The 20679-nt window shown below is 35.1% G+C and overlaps 1 protein-coding gene across 1 annotated transcript in view; it reads left to right on the forward strand.

The window, feature by feature from the left end:
* LOC149423304 (uncharacterized) overlaps positions 1 to 20679 on the forward strand; it is a 109907-nt gene that overhangs the window by 61065 nt on the left and 28163 nt on the right. Inside the window, exon 4 of the mRNA XM_089632642.1 lies at positions 18986 to 19234. Within this exon, the coding sequence (XP_089488768.1) occupies positions 18986 to 19234 (249 nt within the window). The remainder of the gene's footprint in view (positions 1 to 18985; positions 19235 to 20679) is intronic.

Here is a 20679-nt window from a genome sequence, read left to right on the forward strand (position 1 = left end):
TAATTTTCTATTTAAATATTTTATTATAGGTAGATACTTTATCGCGTGGCTGAATTCTTCACACAATCAGTTCGAATTTTGAAAATTACGCTTTAATTCAAAGAAAATCCGAGTTCATTGTACCAGAGTTACACGGACAGACAGACACGCAACCGAAGGTATTAAATATACTAAAAGAGAATTTATTAATTTCTTCAATAGTTGCAAAATAACTTTGTGGCGTAATTTTAATTATATGAAAATGAAACAAATTGTATACACTACTTTTAATCTACATGTTTCAAAGCCAATGGCTTCTTCGTCGGGATAATGAAAATTAACATTAATTTAATTTATTTTACGAAGAAACTATTGTCTTTGAAACATGAAGATTATTATTAATTAAAAGTGGTTTGAACAAAGTGTTGATGTAATAAGGGTTTATTAAATTTCGAGGTCTTCCCGCATCCGGGTGTCTAATATCTCTTCAGCGATCCAGCTTATAAAGAAAGATGTCCAATCTTTAGAAAACTATCGTATTGGGTATTAGTGTTGTGTGTTGTCTATTCATTTACATTCGGATAAATCAGAGTGATCTGATGTCCTGGTAAGGAACCGGTATGGAATGACTAGTTCGCTCAGCACTCGGAAGGTCATCAGCGGTTGAGGTCATCAAACGCAGTCAGCGGCAGGATCAAGGACGTCTGATGCACACAATTTATTCATTTCAATTCTATGAAAGATGAACAGAATGTCGTTTTGCTTTATTAAACAGTTTTATTTGTAAAAAAAAACGTAAATGAGTAAACGTAAACGTAATGACGATTCGCCGTCCTCACCAGCAAACAAATTTACAGAAATAATGTGTTGCGCAATCTGAAATTAAACTTAAGATAGAAAATTTAAGCCATACATCTCAAAAATCATGCTCTGCTCTTGAACACCAAAAATAACAAACACCAATAAAAATACATGTTACTAATAATTTTCATTTTTTTAACTCTAATTTCATATCTGGAATAATTTTGTGGTTATCAAGCCTTGTTGGGCTTCCTCCTTTCTAGCCAACATTTCGGTCAATGTTACATGTCCATTATCAAGGCAGATGTACACTGTAACGCTCTCCGAAATGTTGGATAAGAAGGAAGGAAGCGCAACACGCTATAATAACCCAAAATTAATCATCATCATTCTTTTGGCAGTGAAAATCTCCAATCATTTCCCATTTTGGTGCTGTTACCAGCAGTTTTCGAAGAGCGTGTATAGATTGCGATTTTGTGATGAACATGACAGAAAACAGCTGCGCCCGGCTTGCATTCGAACATTGCAATTAAATCTAATATTGATACTGTCAGGGAATAAATAATAGAATATTTTTGATTTGGTAATGTGAGCCTCACTTGGTGCTCTGCGCATGTTGAGGGCCCCTAATTAATTAACTTTCTGGTCACCTTTATACAAAATTCATTCATATAAAAATACACCATTTTGAAGGCTAATAAATTATAAATTACCTTTTCTAATTGATAATATCGTGATTTAATGCAATTACTTAAACTACTCGAATTGACACAGCAAAGAAAATTTTGTGATGTTTTTTAATTTAAAACCAGTAACGGACATTTAGGCAGCCCTGACCTAGTGAGTATGATTAATTATCTCGTACGGAATAACAAAAACACTTGACTTCATGCTACACTAATGTAGTTGCTACTCGAACAAAATTTAAGTAAAATTATTCTATGTAAAACATTTTTTTGCACTCATGTAAAAAAAATTTTGAAGAGAAACGAAATTTTTTCAGTAACGTTTTTTAAATTATTATTTCAGATGAATATAAGTGCATTTTGACGAATTTTATTAATTTATATGATAATAATATAAACGCAGTTTAAAAATTTCTTCCTATCGAAATGTTTGCGTATTCCAAATATGACGGTAACTCAGCGTGTCACCTTGGTTTCGAAAGTAAGTTTTTGAACTTGGTGTCGCGTCGTGAAGGTTAAAAAATTACTCTCGTGCTAGGCTAAAATTATGGCATTTTCAAGCGGTTAGCACTATTAGCACTTAGTTGACTCGATTACCCTCCAAACTGATGAAATCGAGACATCACCATTATAATAGTAATGTTTCGGTACGTCATAGAGTAACGTATTTCTCTGGCTTCAACTGCCTCCAACCAGACTTATTCTTCTTTTAATACAGTAAACAGAAAATCACTGTCTTAGATAAAAGATTCATAGTTCTAAAATAAGTTCTTGGTTTTTTCAGGTGTAGAGATTTGTTTTTTTGATGGTGTTTTTGTTTACGAGTTATTATTTATGGTTTGAGAATTATTTAGAGAATTTTATATATTTGTGTGGGATTTCAAAGACACCCAGAAACGTGGGAAGATCTCAAAAAAGTTTTGTTTAAGGAAACATAATATGTGTATCTGGTATTTTTTAATTTCTTTTTAGGTTCCCACTGAATCAATATTCCTCAAAGGATTTAACAGAAAGTTTTTTTGGGTTGTCATAACTTTTCATTATATTACAAAATTAATTTGCTTATTATTTAACATATTTTATCTATGTTTAATTTTGAGTGCCTCTAAAAATAAATAATTAGCTTCCATAGTTAAATTATGATAAGTACCTACTCGCATCATCAACAAAAAAGTATTAATTTGAATCAAAAAGTTGCTAATGAGATTATGACGTTAGTGATCAGTTGATACGGATTAGACATTAGCTAAAAAAGGACCCTAACAACTGCATGGGATCATTGATATTATTATGAAATTAGATAAATTGAAATTCAAATATTTAACCCTTTTCTGTGAATTTAAAATACGCCATATACATCTAATTTTTTAATTTTCCGTAAAAAGAAATGCTGTTTTAGAAACTAGATAATAGTATCTCTCCGCTGTACGCATTTAAACTGAACATTACTATTTCTTAATAATACATTTTAAATATCAAACTTGAAAAATGTTGTCAAAAACTTAATTTTTTACGCCGATCGTAGAAAAAAATGAGATAACTCGATATTTCGAAAACACATCGTTTTGTTTGGGGAATCTGTGGGAAAACTGTACCTTCACGTTTATCTCGTAAAAAAGACAAAACTACTTTTATAAAATATGGACGCCCGGCCATTTATGACCGTTAAACGCTGGAGGGGTTAATAAAACATTATTATGACGTGCGCGGGACAATCATTGACTTCGGTTTTACGTTTTCTTTGTTCATATTAAGCTCCAAAACTCTTGCACGGTGAACTCTGAAATTTGCACAACTTTTTCTGTGTGTTATTTCTACGCCAATGCAACAACTTTCTGAAGATATTCGATTTCTGAGATATAAGGCTTTGAAATGTCAGAATGATTTTGTTAGTTTCATAAAAATCAATGATAAATTGTTTTCATTAAGAAAAAAATAGTTCAATACAGTCATGTGTTTGTGAAATTAAGATAGCAAGTTTTCACATCTTTACCATGACACATCTTTGTTAAAATCCTTTTCATATCTGTATACTGTCTAATATATATTATATTATCATACCATACTATCATACCATATCACACTATCAATCCTTATCACGCATCCTCAAACGTGAGACGAATGCAATATTTTTTATGATTTTCTCAGGCATTTCGGTCTCTCATGCATTCCTGAGAGGAGATAAAGATGATCACCCCTATTAAAATTATTACTCCTGTTAAAAACGGTGACCGGAAAATCATCACATCTTTAAAAAGTTATATAAAGTCATGGAAAGTGATGAAATAAAAACTTTATTAACTGGGTTAAGTGGGTTAGGTTAGGTTAAGTTATTTTTTTTTTCATCGTTTTTAATGACTTTATATCACTTTTTAAATGTGTGTTGAATAGTCACTGTGTTGATTTAGCATGGAACCGTTAAAAACATATGTGAAATGTACAATTTTTCCCAATAAATAGAGAAATTACTTGTGCAATAAGGTGGAGTGAAATTTTTTTTTTGAGAATTTCGAAATCGACATAGTTGGGAAAGATGCTCCATATATTAACAATTACAACCAAAATAATAAAAAAAATATATTCACAATACCTGGACATCGCCAAAGCTTTATATTTTATCATTTTCACGATTTTACCTAAGTATTTATAGCTCATATACGCGAAATAAAACACACATAAAATTTGTATTTTACCATTTATTTTACAGATAATACATTCGTAGATTGTTAGAATGGAACAAATAGTGGAAATAAAAAATGTACATATATTATTTACCGCATTGAAAAACTTGAAAATTACAAAAGTTACTATAAACGGTACTGCATTTTTGTGTTAAAAATAGGCATAAGGTGTCGTGACTCTAACCTTGTTTTTATTAATCCATCTCGCCTCAAGGGTCCACAAACAGCGGCTGAGGCTTCTGTTACAATTTTCACACATCTCTCTGAAGCTTGATAATTCTTTATCATTGGTAGTATGGCATCCTCAATTATCGTGTGATCGGTGATGGCTTGTAAAATTGTCTCGTCACTTACAAATTTGGCTAGTGGTGGCTCGGTTATATTTTTCCACTTTATAACACCAATATAATCATCTGCTGAAAAATCAAAAACAGGCACTTTGAAGGTACGAATAAAGTCTGATTGCATTTTAATTTGCCGAGCTTTCAATATTCTTCTCAACGCCAACTCTCTAACGTATTTTCGGTTGTCGTTTAACATGGCTAACAATATATTTTCGTGTTTTCCAAAAAAGCCATTACGCTGGATTACTGGATCAATAATATCTTTTAAATCACTGGGCAAATACCGTGAAAGCACTATTGTTTCGTGTAAATGCCTTGCACCGGAAAGACATAATGGTTTGGTCTTAATGTTGAACCACGTAGGTGCGTAAACTGTTAATACAAATGTCGTTAAAGTTACCATATTTTTTATGGTTTTAGGGTACAAATGTAAAGCCGAAGAATCCGATTCGCTGTAATCACCCACCTGGATTTTACAATTTTACCGGGATTTTTTTTGATAAATTTTCATTGCAGAATCCGGAGTCAATAGTTTTACCCATTTTCAGTAGATACAGCTGATCTGTACTTAAATCCTGTGTATTTGTCATACTTGGTAATGAACATTGAATGATTTTAAATTTCACGACAGGAAGTTGTTCACACTTATTTAAAGATTTACCAATAATTCCAGTAAAACTTTGCGGTCCAGTCGTGGTTCCGTCGATGTTCTCAAAGAGATGTAGCAAAATGAGTTCGTTTGCTTGTAATTGACAGACAAACCACTGTAAAGGCCGTTTGAGATGTGATTCAAGGCGCCGAATAACACCTCCTTTGTACCCCGTATTAACCGCAGTTCCGTTGCATCCAATTGCAACAATTTTTTCCAAAGCAATATCTTTCGAAGATAGTAATTAAATAATTCCATTACTTATTGCTTCAGATTTTTCGGTTTTTAATGAAATTTGTCCCATGTACTCGCTACCTGGTTCTTTTACTAAACTAACGTGTTCTTCAGTTATTATTTTTCGCCGGTTGTCCTCCATGCTTAAAGTTTCATCCTTCCGTCCGTCGAAGTATAAACCAAATTGATTGGAATCGATTACTAACGGCTCACTAGTAAGGGCAGTTCTTTTCTTCATTCGAGCTCGACGAATTTTACTCCTATCCACAACGCGAGATGTATCGTTCTGTGAAATTAAGCCAACATCTTGTAATACAGCGAAAACAATTGCAGCTCCTGCTCGATCTGAAATACAATATCTGTCTAGTGTTCTGGCCACCACAGGGAAGTCTTTCACCTCATGGTGAGAATTGTTTGGTTGTGCTTCACTTTGCATTATTTCTTGAGGAATTGAAGACGAAGCACATTTTTTTGAGAGCCTAAAGTTTAAACTACAAGAAGGAATAGCGTCAGTACCCCGATCTACTAGATAATGTCTAGCGGATCGGAAACTTCGCCAAGATGATACGCGATACACTTCACTCTGTTTGATACGCGTTTGGGGTAGAAGGATTCGTTGCTGTGTGGGAATAGTTTAACTGTTCCTACAGTCCCACTTTATAATTATATTATAAAATAATAATGTAATTATATCATAGGTAATAAATATACACTCATTTTTTTTACATAATTATTAGCATTTCTACGAATCGGGAGAACATTATTGGTGTTTTCATTGTTTTTATCAAAAATTTAAAATGGTGGCGATGTCGTAATTATAAATAATTATTTTTTTATTTAAGATAAGTACATAACGGAGCACCAATCCCGCGTATGCCGAATTCTATATTACGAAAAAAAAATTCTCCATACTAGACCGCTCCACCTTATTGTGCAAGCAGTCATTTTTCATCCTTATTTGAGAGTTATTTTTCAAGTAAATCGAGTCCGAAGTTATACAAAATTTAATCTTTATTGGGTACTCGGTGTGATGTGGATTCACTAATTTCTGAACACAGTGTATATTATACAAGATCCAAATTCAGGAACAAAGCCGGGTAAGTAGTAAAATATTATTACAAAATTTCTTTGACGCGCGATACGTAGGTAGGCAATCAGGTAGATTGATTCGCGTGTCGTTTGTTTACTGCGTGAATTAGTTACGTCTCAGAGCAGGTTTATGCGTCATTACAGCGGGAAGTGCTCGCTACCAGTATGATGTCTAGCTCTGCTCTGGGGTTGACCGCCTGCTTGCTCATGCATGCAACATTTATTGTCTCCTCAAAAGGAACCAGGAATCTAACTACTTGCCCAAATCTCGCACATCCTCATTTCTCGCTTTGTTCTTCTCTAAATGTCTCTCATCATGAATAGTACCTCGAATGTCACAACCACTGAATAGATCATCCCTAGAAGTGTGATCCTTAACGATTTAAATAAAACTGCTGTCTTTTTTACACTCCAAAAAAAAATAGAAAAAAATACGATAGTGGAGATATTTTAATTTTATTTTTATGTTGACGAATAAATTTTCTCTCTCTCTGGTTTCAATCCTGGGATTGGTTTTCAGCAATTTTATCCAATCTCCTCTTCCATTCTTCCCTGTCTTGTGCGGCTCTTTTGACTTCTGCATATGATGAGCAGCGCACGTCCACCAGCAGGTCCTCCAGGTACTCTCGACGTGGGCGTCCCCTACAGTTGGTCCCCTCGGTCATACCCTCTATTATGACATGCAAGAGGCCTTCTTGTCGTATAACATGGCCGATCCATCTTGCACGCCTTTCGGACAAGGTCCTGAGCAGGTGCCTTCCTCCTTCGATTCTTTGAAGAACCTCCTCATTTGTAACATGGTCTCTCCAGGAAATTCCTAACAGTTTTCTATAGGACCACATCTCAAAAGCCTCTAGTCTCCGTTTATCTCTTTCGGATAGGCACCATGTTTCGCAGCCGTACATCAAGATACTCCATACATAGGTCTTGATGAGGAGTATTCTCAGTTTTAGGTCTATATTATTGGATTCTATTATTTTCGACCTTTTATTGAAAAAAATAAATTTTCTATAACTTTGTAAAAAATAACTTTTTAGATTTCCCGCCAAAACGACATGTTCGTTTTTATTCGTGAATTATCACGCCGAGAAACGTTGGTGTCTTACCAGCCAGTGGCGGTTTTATATCAGAATGACGTTGTAGCCAGTTGGAACCTTTTCGGAATGTGCGGTTTTAGATCGTATTTGAAATCAATAATAATGAATGAAATGCGCTTTTTATATTGATATTCACCTAACACTTACAACATAACCTAACCTAACACTTTTGAACAATTTAGCTTTATTAGAATACTAGCTGAAGTCCCCGGCGTTGTCCTGACTTTTTCGAAATCAGACTTAAAAGGTGACCTTCCGCTTGTTGAAACTGTAGATTTGTATACAAATCAAACAAACGCCGCAACAGACAATCTTCTTATTAAGTACTATTAGAAAAAAATAGATGCATAGATTTTTTTGAGATGGAAATCAATTAAAAATACAAAATTGTCCTGAAAAATTTGGTTTTAAAAAATTTTGAAAAAATTGCCCATCAATTTACTTCAACTTTCGACTCCGAACCCAGAGAGACTATTTAGATTTCTTAAGTGCTTATGAAAGTATTTCTGTATTAGAAAATATTTTATCAATTTGAACAGAAGTACGAATAAATTAAGCTTACTTCGGGTTCACGAACACGCCCAAAACACACTTCTACCGGTATATATCTTCAGTGGCCACAAGACAATAATATTATGGTTTGTTCCTTCCTGCCAGGATTCGGTTCTACATTCAGATTAGCTTCTGAAAAGAATTTTTATCATTCTTACCTTTTTCGTTGTTGGGTTAATTTATGTATAAATAATAATTAGCTACCGTAGATTCCATTGTCTCTTTAATGAATGAATTTATTATTACTATGCGAATAGATAATGACGTCGTATCGTAGTGTGTAATGCATTACCATCACAAGTCAACATTTGTAATATGGATAACATCTAATAATCAACAACGAATTTTAAAGAAACAGCATTTTTTCTAAATTTTATTTAAGCACTCTAATAGTTAATAAAGTGTTTTCGTAATTTTTTTAATAGCAATTATTGAATTTTAACGTTTAATTTTTTTTGTTTTATGTGTTTCCATCATTATGAAATTATTATTAGACGGCCTCCGTGGTTTCTGGTTCAAATCCTGGCATGCGCAAGTATTATTATTATAAATTTATATTATTATTGCTCAATTTATTAATTTAAAATACTATGTAAATATATTTGCGACATGTTACAGAATGGTAAAAACTTTCAATATCGTTCTGTTGAAAGATCACCGTTCGCAATAGAAACGTTGCTTGAAATGGCTTTTGGCATGTTTGGTATACAGATCTAATAGTATGTTCTCACCTTCCTCTCCCCCATCTCCTTCCCACTACGTTTAGCCTTACACTATACCCCAATTGGCGGACCATAGTCTCACTGGCTCCAGACGCACGGAGAAAATACTATAGAGTAGATATTCCCAATTTAATAAGAATCTTGGCAAATAATTGGTAATTCGGTTAAAAAAGGGATTGCATGCCATTTCCTCATAAACTTCCTAATACATCGCAAACGTATTCGTGCACCTGAATTTTTATAATTTTGAACACGTGTTTCGACGTCGTGATAATATATTCGCATTTTACTAAAATTTTAACAGGAAACCTGTTAATTCTTTCGTTAAGGGCCTGCAATCCCGTTATTAACTAGATTACCAATAATTTGAAAAGATTCTTAATAAATTAGCAATACTAATTTTTCTGTGTGATGTTGTGATTCTTGTGGGGTAGATATTCGCATATAAAAAAAATGTCTACTAGGCGGTGGCAAATATTTTTAGGTAAATTTGACGATAAAACCTATAATCTAAATATTTATTGGTGGATTTCCACAACATGTCAATTACTGACAAACTGGTGAACCATGTTTTGACTAGTGTTCGTAATGCATTAGTAAAGCGATAAAATAGTATTACACGAGTTTTGTTTCACTAACAAGAGGAAATGCGACTTCACGAGGAGATACGTAATATCGAGACAGATACGCCACTGGAAATGGCGCATAGATTTAATAATGTTATAAAAGGTGGCGCAAAAGTCATCACCCTATCAGATGCATTCATTTTTGCAAATGGCGTCATGTAACTAAGCATGACTTTGACATTTGTAAATTAAACAGAATCAGATCATGCATAGAGAAAAATGAGTATGGCTAATTTATTAAGAATCTCTTCAAATTATTGGTAATCCAGATAAAAACGATTGCAGGCCGTTTTCTGATAAACTTTTAGTAAATTCTTAATATATCGGAATACGTGTTCATACACGCGTATCTGCCTTGATAATATATAATAGGATGAATTCATGAACACGTACGTGTTCCGACATTGTTATAATGGTTCCATGGGTTCCATGATAACTCAACACAGTGACAATTCAACACACTTTTAAAAAGTGATATAAAGTCATTAGAAACGATGAAACATTTTTTTAACCTAACCTAACCTACTTAAACCAGTTAATAAAGTTTTTGTTTCATCACTTTCCATGACTTTATATAACTTTTTAAAAATGTTATGAGTTATCATTTTGATGATTTATCCGGTCACCTGTGATGATATATTCGTCATTTACTAAAAGTAAATCAGGAAACCTTAATTCATTCGTTTAGGCCTGCAATCCCATTTTTAACCGGTTAACCAATAATTTAAAGATATTCTTATTAAATTAGCTATACTAATTTTTCTCCGCGTGGATCGTTATACTCTTCAAGAACATAGAATAATTGGGTTATAATAATCATTTTAATTTTCCAAACCAAGTTACTGTCTTGGGAAATCGTGTGAGGGCTTTTGCGCCACCTCGCATTATAAAATAAATTACCGTTCTTGGTACACGTATGTAATTGATATGAAGCCCTCATATCGCGTTACGTGTTGCATTTCCTCGCTTCGTCGACCAAGGGTAAATTAATGCAGAAAAATGTTCAAAATTATTTGTAGTAGATTTCATTGGCGTGAGAATGGAAAAAAATGTAGAGGCTTACTTATAAAGATTCCCTAATACGCCGCTGCAGCGCTGGTATAGCTATAAAATGAGAAAGGCTGTATACTGCTCGGGTTATAATATTTACTCATAATAATATTCATGCAAGATTTTTTTAGACTTTGATCCAACCCTCAAAAATATGGTCATTTTTGCATTTCGCATTTAGTTGCTGACTTCAAGTTTCTTCAGATGACATTTGCGATGTCATTGAACCCAGAATCGGTCTACTTTGAATTTGCTACCAATGGGTATTACTGCTTTTTTACATTTGCATTGCGCGGCCTATCAATATTTGTCAAATCCACCGGATTTTTAACAAAGTCCGCGATCTCCGTCTTAATATCATAGTAATACTTCCCTAATCCTGGGGTCGGGCAATTTAAAAATCTTTCAGCCACTAATACTGCGATATTACGGTCGGTATACGCAATACGATTATGTGTGACGTTTTCTAAACTTTCTCGTTTTTTTAACTTTCTTCAGGCAGGTTGTAGGTACCATTATTGAAAAAATCAGATAAGAAATTCCAAATAAGAAGATTTCTCATAAAAAAATACCCTTAAACATTCTGAACCAATAAAACGGCCACCATCTTGAAACGGAAACTGAACGTACAAAAAAAATTACAGACAGACGAAATGCAAACTAGTTGAGTTAAAACAGGTCTTCGCTACGCTCATTCAAATATATAGTATTTGACTGCATTTTAATTACCACTTTTCCATTATTTCCACCTTACTTCTGAAGTCTTTTGTCAGACCAACTTTATAGGCAAATAATGAAGTGAAATGACGCATCCTTAGGGAGCACCCTTTGACCTACGTGAAGAGAGGTGGGGCTATTCTTTGATTCCCAGGAGTGTTACTAATGAACTTTTCTCGTGCTCAGCGTGATCTAATGGACTATCGATTGACATCATAGTTTATTTCCAATAATTAACAATGTAGCCACAAATGTAACTAATAGTTTCGTGATGAACGAAACCGTGTAAAGAGTCGTTTATAAGAGTCATCAATGCATCATCAAAAATTTAGATCGGTGACGGTGTCCCAAGGGACAATAAAATGCAGTCCTTACTGCATTCCTGGTCCTAGTCCTGGCTGCGAGGGCAATGATAAAGCAAATATGCCTTAGGCATTTTTCCACCGGACTTGGACAAGCGTCATGCATCATGGCAAAAATCATACTTAACAACCGTTCATACGTCATGTTTCAAATTGCTTATTTTTCAAATAAGCATATAAAATTTGTATTAAAAGCATTGCTTTTCAAGACTGTAGGTTTGCGCTGTTGACTTATGAATTACGCAAGATTTTCAAGACAATTTATGTTGTTACTAGTTGATTGATCGGGGTTTACAGAGTTTTTCGAAATCAGATATAGACAGTAATTTTAATGTTATTTTAATCGTCAAGTATACAAAAATTCATCAAGAAGTATCGAAATTCAATGGACATAGCTTCGTTCGGTTTTGAGGGTCAAGTGATTTGTTATATTATTATTTATTATATGATTATTTGTCCGGGGATAAAGTGCACAAACTTCAGGAGGTGATTCAACGTGACTGTAGAAGTAGAAAGGGTAAATCAATTTTTTCGAACTTCTTTTTTTGGAAAAATTTCAATTCAACTTTTGTAGCATGAAAACTACATTTTTTCAAATATTTTTGGCTTTTATGGGTGCTGTACGCCATCATTTCAAATTATGGAGAGAGGGAAGGTGAATTTATAAATTAAATTTGTTTAAATTGTAAATTTCAAAATTATCTGATAAATCGGAGTCAAATTCCGACCTAGAAGAGACGAGATGTTGAATGGAGAGGAGGCAATTTTAGATAAGGATTGATAGAAGAGAGGATATTTATTTAGAGAGAGACAACCAAAAAATATGTGATTTAAAGTTCCCACTTCTAAACCACAGAATGTGTAATCTGAGAATGAACGGAACAATGTCCAATCCTCGTTCGTTTAAGAGAGGAAATGTATTTTTTGGAGAAATGTTAGAATTGTTGCAATTTAGAAAAAAGTCATTCGTCTTTTTTACTTTTACTTATCAATTAAAAATATAATAATCAAGTATAAATATCTAATAATCACCTTTCGAAGTTTGTGCACTTTACACGTATACAGATAGATTCAAATTCTAAAAATAATTGAGTTTTCCGTGAGAAGTAGGGCGACAAGGAGTATCTTTGTGAAGAGGATGGAGAGCCAAATTAAATTTCAGTATATTTTATCATAGGCTCATTCTTTGTTTTTCGGCATTATTTATTTATGATACAAGTACTTTGAATGGAAGTATAACTAATACAGTGTCGAGTGTAAATGATAGCTGCCACTGGACCCTAAAACAAGGCCAACACCAGTTAATCCAACTTCATTTAAACCAATAACATTTTAAACGACACCAGTTAACCGACACCACGAACCACTTAACCAGTACCACTAAATGATTTAATACAGTGAGTCCTGTGCCCGTGCAGTCAGTAATTGGACATTGTTCCTGTTGCGTCCTGATGTAGGAACAGGCGCTTCCTGGCTACTGACGGATGACTAGAATCTGGTCCTGCATTTAACTTACACATACTACGTTGTAACCAGTACCTAGTGTGTCATCCAATTTCTGTAACAACGGGCTACCAACAGCAAAATTTTATTTTTACTTATTGTGTTTGATTAGTAGAATTTCATTTGATTTTAAATTTAAAGTTAATCAAATTCTGCTAATATTTTAGTTTCTATAATGGTGAAAATAAATTGTAAGTGGCACTTTCTGTTAAAATGTTGGTTTTCCTCCTTTTTAATGATTTTGAATGAAGCTGGTTTGTTTTAATTGTTTTAGTATTATAACGATACTATTTAAGTCATTAGCCATTCGTTATTACGGCCTCCGTGGTCCATGAGTAAGGATCTGGACTAGCAAACCGAAGGTCGCGGGTTCAAGTCCCGACGTGCGTAAGTAAATTGTAATAGATTTATATTTTTATAATACCTGCATCAACTGTAAAACTGTAAGCGGCGCTATACAAGTGGTCCAGTAAATTAATAAATGCGTAATAGACTCGAATTTACGCACTAAGGGAGTAGGATGTTCACTGCACAGTTTTCGTAACAGACTGATCTTGTACAGTTTATTATTTTAATATCACTGATGTAAGAATATACTCCACACTGTCAGACAGGGACAGGTGGAAAGATTTAGGAACAAAGGTAAGAGGGAGATGCATTCACTGCACAGTTTTCGTAACAGACTGATCTTGTACAGTTTATTATTTTAATATCACTGATGTAAGAATATACTCCACACTGTCAGACAGGGACAGGTGGAAAGATTTAGGAACAAAGGTAAGAGGGAGATGCATACAGGTGCGTCAACAAGGAGTTTTCAAATATTATCATGTTAGACGTAACCCGGGAACGTTTGTCTCTCTTTAGAAAAAGGATAAAGAAATGAAAGTAGAATTTTCCATTAAAACTGCGCGCTGCTCTTTAACGTGTATTTTACTTTTTCTCATAAATATTCCATTTTATCTACATTGCTGGCAAGCGAAAGCGAAACTTTTGACACAACGAAATTTTCAATTTTATGAAACCTTTAAAAATCCATTAATGAACGGCAACACTACTCGTGTCAGTGAAAAATCACAGTAAAAAGCATAACCACGACGTTTTTTTGTGAGTTAAGAAATATATTAAATTATAAAATAGCTGCCCATAAAAAATATAATACACATCTTACTTAATGAATTGTTTGAGAATAACAAAGACGATACCTCGCACAGTGGTACAGTGGTAGCTTTATATCTGGAATAGGATTACCAGTAACAGACCAGATATTATAGTAGGTTGAGTAACCGCAGCAGACGCAACCAAGTCACGCAATTTGGCGTTACGTCTTGAAATATGTACAAGAAATTTTGGCTCAAAATAATAATTATTCAAGTAAAAATGAATGATATTATTATATCAAATCACGCAGTCGACGATGCGAGAAATTTGCTTGTTTTCTCTTGTCGTTAGAAGCAATCAGACCAGTCGATTCGTGAGAAGACATAAATTATTATTGAATGCGTCCATAAAATGGTTAAGAATGGTGGTAATAAATTGCAATTTGCATTCTTGCTAAGTGCTAACTGGCCACTCAGAAAATCAAATAAACGGGACGCCCGACGTGCAATTCAACCCCATAAATCGTTGTCATTCATATGTACGTAATTTCCAAAATTATTAAATTCTTGAAGCTTGCGCTTAGTATTAGAACAACTCGGTCTCAACATGAACTCCTTGCTTCATTCACATTCATACTTCGTCTCATACATACCCTCCTGTTATCTAACCTAACTTACAATACTGCCGCCATGGGGAGAAGCACAATATCCTTAATGGGAGTCTCAAGGTCGATGCTGTGTTTTACTTACGATTGCAGATAATTATTTATAGTCCAAGCAATGACCGTAAAAATCCCATCCCGTAGGCCACATGAACCAAATTAGTACTGGGCTTTAACCTAGTTTAAATAAGATTAGTTAAAAAAACGCATTCATCCAGATTTCGGCCCGGGAAGAGTCCTGGAAAGCGACGACTTCCGGTGTCATTTTTGGGATGAAAATATCCGACGTGCCACATTACCAAAACTAACGGCAAAAATTGATTGCAAATTTGTTATGAAAAAAAAGATCTTTCGGCCATCTTTTGTGTGGGGAGAAGTACCTAACAAATGCCATTTTAGGTATCCTCCAGATGCGGCAAAATATCTCATCGGCCACACGAATGAAATCGATGTCAGAATTTAGATAAAAATTCCCTGTTTACGAATATGTCGTTCTTGCGAAATTCGGCCGAGGAGAACCTTGTGGTCTACGCGATTATTCGAGCGAAAAATACCTTTCTTCTAGCGACATTTACCCGCGTAGACCACAAGGTTCTCCTTAATATAATTTCGGCCGAACGATATATTCGTAAACAGGGTATTTTTAATAATAATAATAATAATAATAATTGGATAATTTGTAGAGCGCCGTTTTTGTGAAAAATCACCTCAAGGGCGCTGTACAATTTATTTCCTAGGATCTACATTTGTTATTTAGACCAACTGTGCCAGCACGAGGTTCGTCATCCGTTCAGGCATGTGTCTGCCGCCAATATAGCGCTGACATGTGTCTGCTGCCAATAAAGAGCGCCGACACAACATCCTCACATAGATAAAAGACCTTGGCAGCACCGCTGTGCAAAATCACCTCATCCTAGTCTACCCTAGTCTCTCCAGTCACCTCCCAGCCTTTCATGCCACCTAGTGCATCCTCTCGACCCTTTCAGACTCCTTCCTGGCTCCAATACCTAAATAAAATCCAGCAAAAAAAAATAAAAAAATAAAATTCTTTCTTTTGTCGTGATCCTACGATTTCACACCTCTGTCTCAGACCCTTAGGGCTCGCTTATCGCAGGCTATCATAAGCAAAATCTTGAACCAAAGTCAAAGTGAAGTTTATGTGTGTCATCTGTAACAAAATACATAAACAAAAACAGAAAATAAAAACAAAAACATTAAACAAAATATGGCTTATCTGTCCTCCAGGCAGACATCCTCGGTTGAAAAGGTCCCGTAAATCCCGACACCACTTGACACTTGAGTCAGGTATAAAATCTTCGACTGCACTGAGTATCTTTGTTCTAGGCTCACTTTCAAAATTTAATCGGTTTAAAATGCTATAATAATTGCAAATTCCGGCTAAACGGTAGAAGTTAGGCACATTTCGTGAAATAAGAAGGTAAGCACTATATAAAACACGGATGCTGAACATTTTTCAGCGATCTCTTAACAAGGGAAACCTTCTGAAAGGATTAAACAAACTGGAGCGGTTAAAACACGTCCGCTCTCCTAGACAGTTATACATGGTGGTCGAAAAACGTTTACAAAACATTACACTAACCTATTTACATACAGTTACTTATTATAACCTCTTTTATATTACTTGTACTTATTATCTACGTAAACTGTAAACATCTGTAAACTGCGTGAACAAGAATATAATAAAAAATAAACGTTATTAAATTCTGACTCTTGACATTGCCCTACTCCTGTTTTGGCTCTCTTGATCGAGCCATGTCTTCCTCGGGTGTCCCCGACTTCTTCCATCGCTCACATCATGTCTATTCTCATTAAACCTCTTTCTTTGTTCATCCACTCTACATGCCCGACCATCGCTTAGCAGTCTGAAGATTGCTGCAATAAGCGCCCCAGACGCGTACGAATTTCTTTGAGAATCGTTTACGCATGGTTTGGCGCCAAGTAAGCGGTAAATTTGGAGATTGTTGGCGAATGATTTACCAGATTTATCCGCACAGAAGTACACGATAGTTTTTTTTTAATTTTAATACTCATATATTCTTGTGAAACGATTACATCATTTATTTTTCATTCGGACTTAACGTTCGTTAAAAATTTGAGACGAATTTTCTAACGTGCAGATAAAGAAAAATTTAATACCTCGTAGTCAATCCGTTTAAAATCTGTCGTATCCATACTTTGATTAGTCCCACCAAAGGTTTTCTATAGTTTCCGCAAGATTCTAAATGCTCTAACGTGATCTTCCGTATATATTCAAGAATTTAGATGGTACTACATAAGATGATCTCCACTGGCAGAGATCCCTACCCGTTAGCCTCCAGTTCTCAGTTCTTCCCATCTTATTTATTTAACGCCCAGAGGGCTTTTACATGTAGGTGGTACAATTTTAATGACAGACAGTTTTGAAACATGAGAAAGAAATAATAAAAATAAAATTACATTAAAAAATAATATATACAAGACACAAAATTAAAAATACAGCGATTTGACTGGTTTACAAAAATATAACTTCCATTTAGGAATAGTGTTGAAATAAGTCTTGTACGTAATCCACAAAATTCGCTTGAAAAAAATTAATATTGAATATATCGACATCACCTAAGTATTGGTTTCCCATAGTGTGAAACCGTTGGATTGGGGAGTTCGCAATGTAATTGCGTTTATGTGTGTTGCAGTGGAATAGTGTATTTTGTCGTGTTATTGTAGGTATTCGTAAGTTTATGAGTTGCAGAAGTTCGCAACAGTCGAATTTAGAGTTTAGAATCTTGAATAAAAAAGTTAAGTCGTTTATTTTACGCCTGTCTTCCAATGTGTGTATTTAATAAGAAGTTATATTGTAAGTCTTCTAATGGGATATTTAATTTAAAATTTATAAAACGTAGAAACTTTTTTTGTATTCGCTCAATGTAATTAATGTGAATTTTGTAAGATGGAGACCAAACTACTGAGTTGTATTCAATTATGCTTCTAACTAGAGATATGTATAACAGTGTAATGGCTGGTATGGAGTTAAAGTTTTTAATTGTTCTTAATACGAAGCCTAGTGTTTTCATGCCTTTGTTTAAAATTTGGTTTCTTGCTGCAATCGTCTTCCAAGCGGTTTATTCACCTCTTCCTCGACTTGCCTCTGTCATCTGGCATCCTATCAATGCATCGGATTCATGTTATGTTTACTTTTCCCTGTTTTTAACATTTTTATAAAGTTAATTATTGACCCAACATATGCATCTCCATCTAAAATATGTTCCTGCATTCCCCCACCCAGCCTGTTACCCAATTACCAGTCCCTGTCTGATAGTGTGGATTACTTACAGCAGTGACAATATTAAAGAAATATTTCATCTTTTGACTCTATTTAGAAAAAATGTGCAGTGTACACGTTAGGTGTTCCCTCAGTGTGTATAATATCTTTTTTTAATTTTTTGAAGTGAAACTTCTTTACGCGCGTCATCCATTTTCGAGGACCGGAGCAAAACCGACTCATGACCGTCACGAAAAACAGTGATCATTTGGTGGTGGGGGTACGGGACCCCCACCACCGCTCACCGTTCACTGTCGCTCTCTCACCGTAGTCGCTTACTGAGGTGAGGCAGCCACTGACGAACGTTCTCTCTCTCTCTTCTCTATTTTCCTCTCTCTCTAGCCAACGACGCCACGCCAGGCATCAGCTGCTTGCTTCGTGTACTGCGCGGTGAGTGTAATACGAGTGAAATACGTAATTGATTGTGGTTTATTCGATTTGTTATATTGTTATAAAAAGAGAGAATTAAATGAAAAGAGAGAGAGAAGAATACTAAAAGTTTCACTTCCGTCGTGCGTAGGCTTGCCACACATTGTATTTTTATTTATTTGGCTTTACGCCCAACCGGGTTTTACATTGATTTTAAAAACAGAATATATCTAGATAGCATGATATAACATTACAATCTATTAATCCCTCAGTGCCAGAATATCGATTGGCAATAAGACATGTTTCAGAAGAGCAGTAGTAACTGACTGTTAACCAGCTATTCCAAGTAGTTGTGTCAATTTGAATGGTTAAAAAATCTTGATTACAGTCCACTTATTCACAGTAATATTGTGAAACTAATCATTCTGTATTTATTGTTACAGCCGCATCGTACCGCGGGAGGGGTGCCGACGAGGGTCCGGCTCACTACGCGGCGCGCGTGCAGTTCACGGGCACCTCGCGCGCGCTGGGCCCGCTCCTGCTTGCGGCCGGCGCGATCATGGCCGCGCTGGGTGCCGCGCTGTGCGGGCTGGCCCGCTACGCGGCTCGGGCTCACCAGCGACTAGGATTTCGCTGCCCGCTGCACGGTGACTTCTACCCGCTCAGCCCGCAGGCCAGCGCTCGTACTATCGGTGAGTTGGTTGAACCAGTGCTTGTAGTATCTGCAGCTTACATGTCAGGTGCACATAATTATGTGAATACAGAACAGATCATGGAAGAATATTCACTTCACCAGTTTCCCAATCAAGGAATTTCCTCTGCCGTAGACTGACATATACCACATTATTCCGTTATGATTTCCAGCATGAAAATGAGTTATTTAAGATTCTCTTCAAATTATTTGTAATCCGGTTAAAAAGATATTGCAGGCCGTTTCCTGATAAATTTTTAATAAATTCTTAATAATATGAAAACACGTGTTCATGCACCTCCGTTTGTCTTGATAATATATAATGACGAAATGCGAAAATGTTACGATTTTTATGAACACGTTCCAACATCGTGACAATACATTGATATTTTACTATAAGTTTCAGGAAAATCAGGAAACCTATCAGTTCATTCGTTAAGGGTCTACAATCCCGTTTTTTACCGTATTAGGAATGATTTAAACAGATTCTTAATAAATTAACAATATTTTTTATCGGTAAGTTTTCTCCGTGTATTAGGTAGAAGATCTGGTTAAGAGAAACAAACACACACCTTTCTTGGATTAAAAATATACAACCAACTCTCCCCGAGGTAATAAACCGAGAATTATCACCATGCGGCAAATAAAATAAGGTCTGCGAAACCGCAACAAACATAATTTTATTAAGTATTTAATTTCTTATTTTTTAAATTACACGCTCCAACCCAACTCTATATGTTGATACCTACACAAAAATAAATTCCTTAAAACAGGCTTTAATGTCTAGTTAGGAATTAATAGCGACCAGGCAAGCATAATGGCAACTTGAATTTACATAATTTCCATTTAATAACGGGCAATCCATTTTTATTCATAATTACTAGCAGGGCTTTACACAGTTTTTCAAAGTCAGATATAGATACTCTTTTTTGAATCTCAAGTGTGCAAAATTTCATCAAGGGTTGGGAAAAAGGGGATTCGGGTAGTTTTCGAAATGTCACGAAGAAATTAGAATCCCGGCGTGCGCAAGTAAATTTTATTTGATGAATCTGTGTTATTTCACAATTTATTAATTAAAAATAATATATAGTATACTTGCGTTATGTTCCAGAGTGGAAGATACTCTCAGTATCGCCCTGGTGTGCGACCACAATTGAGAATTGAAACGTGGCTTTAAATGGTTTTAGCCATGTTAATAGGTACTTCCACACCTTCCTCTTTCCCTTACATTCTCCTCCCCTCCACCTTCAGCCTCACAGGTGCCCCAATCAGGGGTGCCATAGTCTCACTGACTCCAGACGGTTGGGAGCATTTGTGAATGGGAAAAAATAAAATATTTCTATAAAAATAAGATCCGTTGCGTCCGCCCGCCACAGGCACTCTTCTTTATATAAATAGATTTTTTTTCCGTTTTCGTTCTATTTGGTATTACCAAACTTCATATTG

This window comes from Hesperophylax consimilis, chromosome 6 (genome assembly GCF_061612785.1).
Source record: "Hesperophylax consimilis isolate HC1 chromosome 6, BYU_Hcon_1.0, whole genome shotgun sequence".
Lineage (NCBI taxonomy): Eukaryota > Metazoa > Arthropoda > Insecta > Trichoptera > Limnephilidae > Hesperophylax > Hesperophylax consimilis.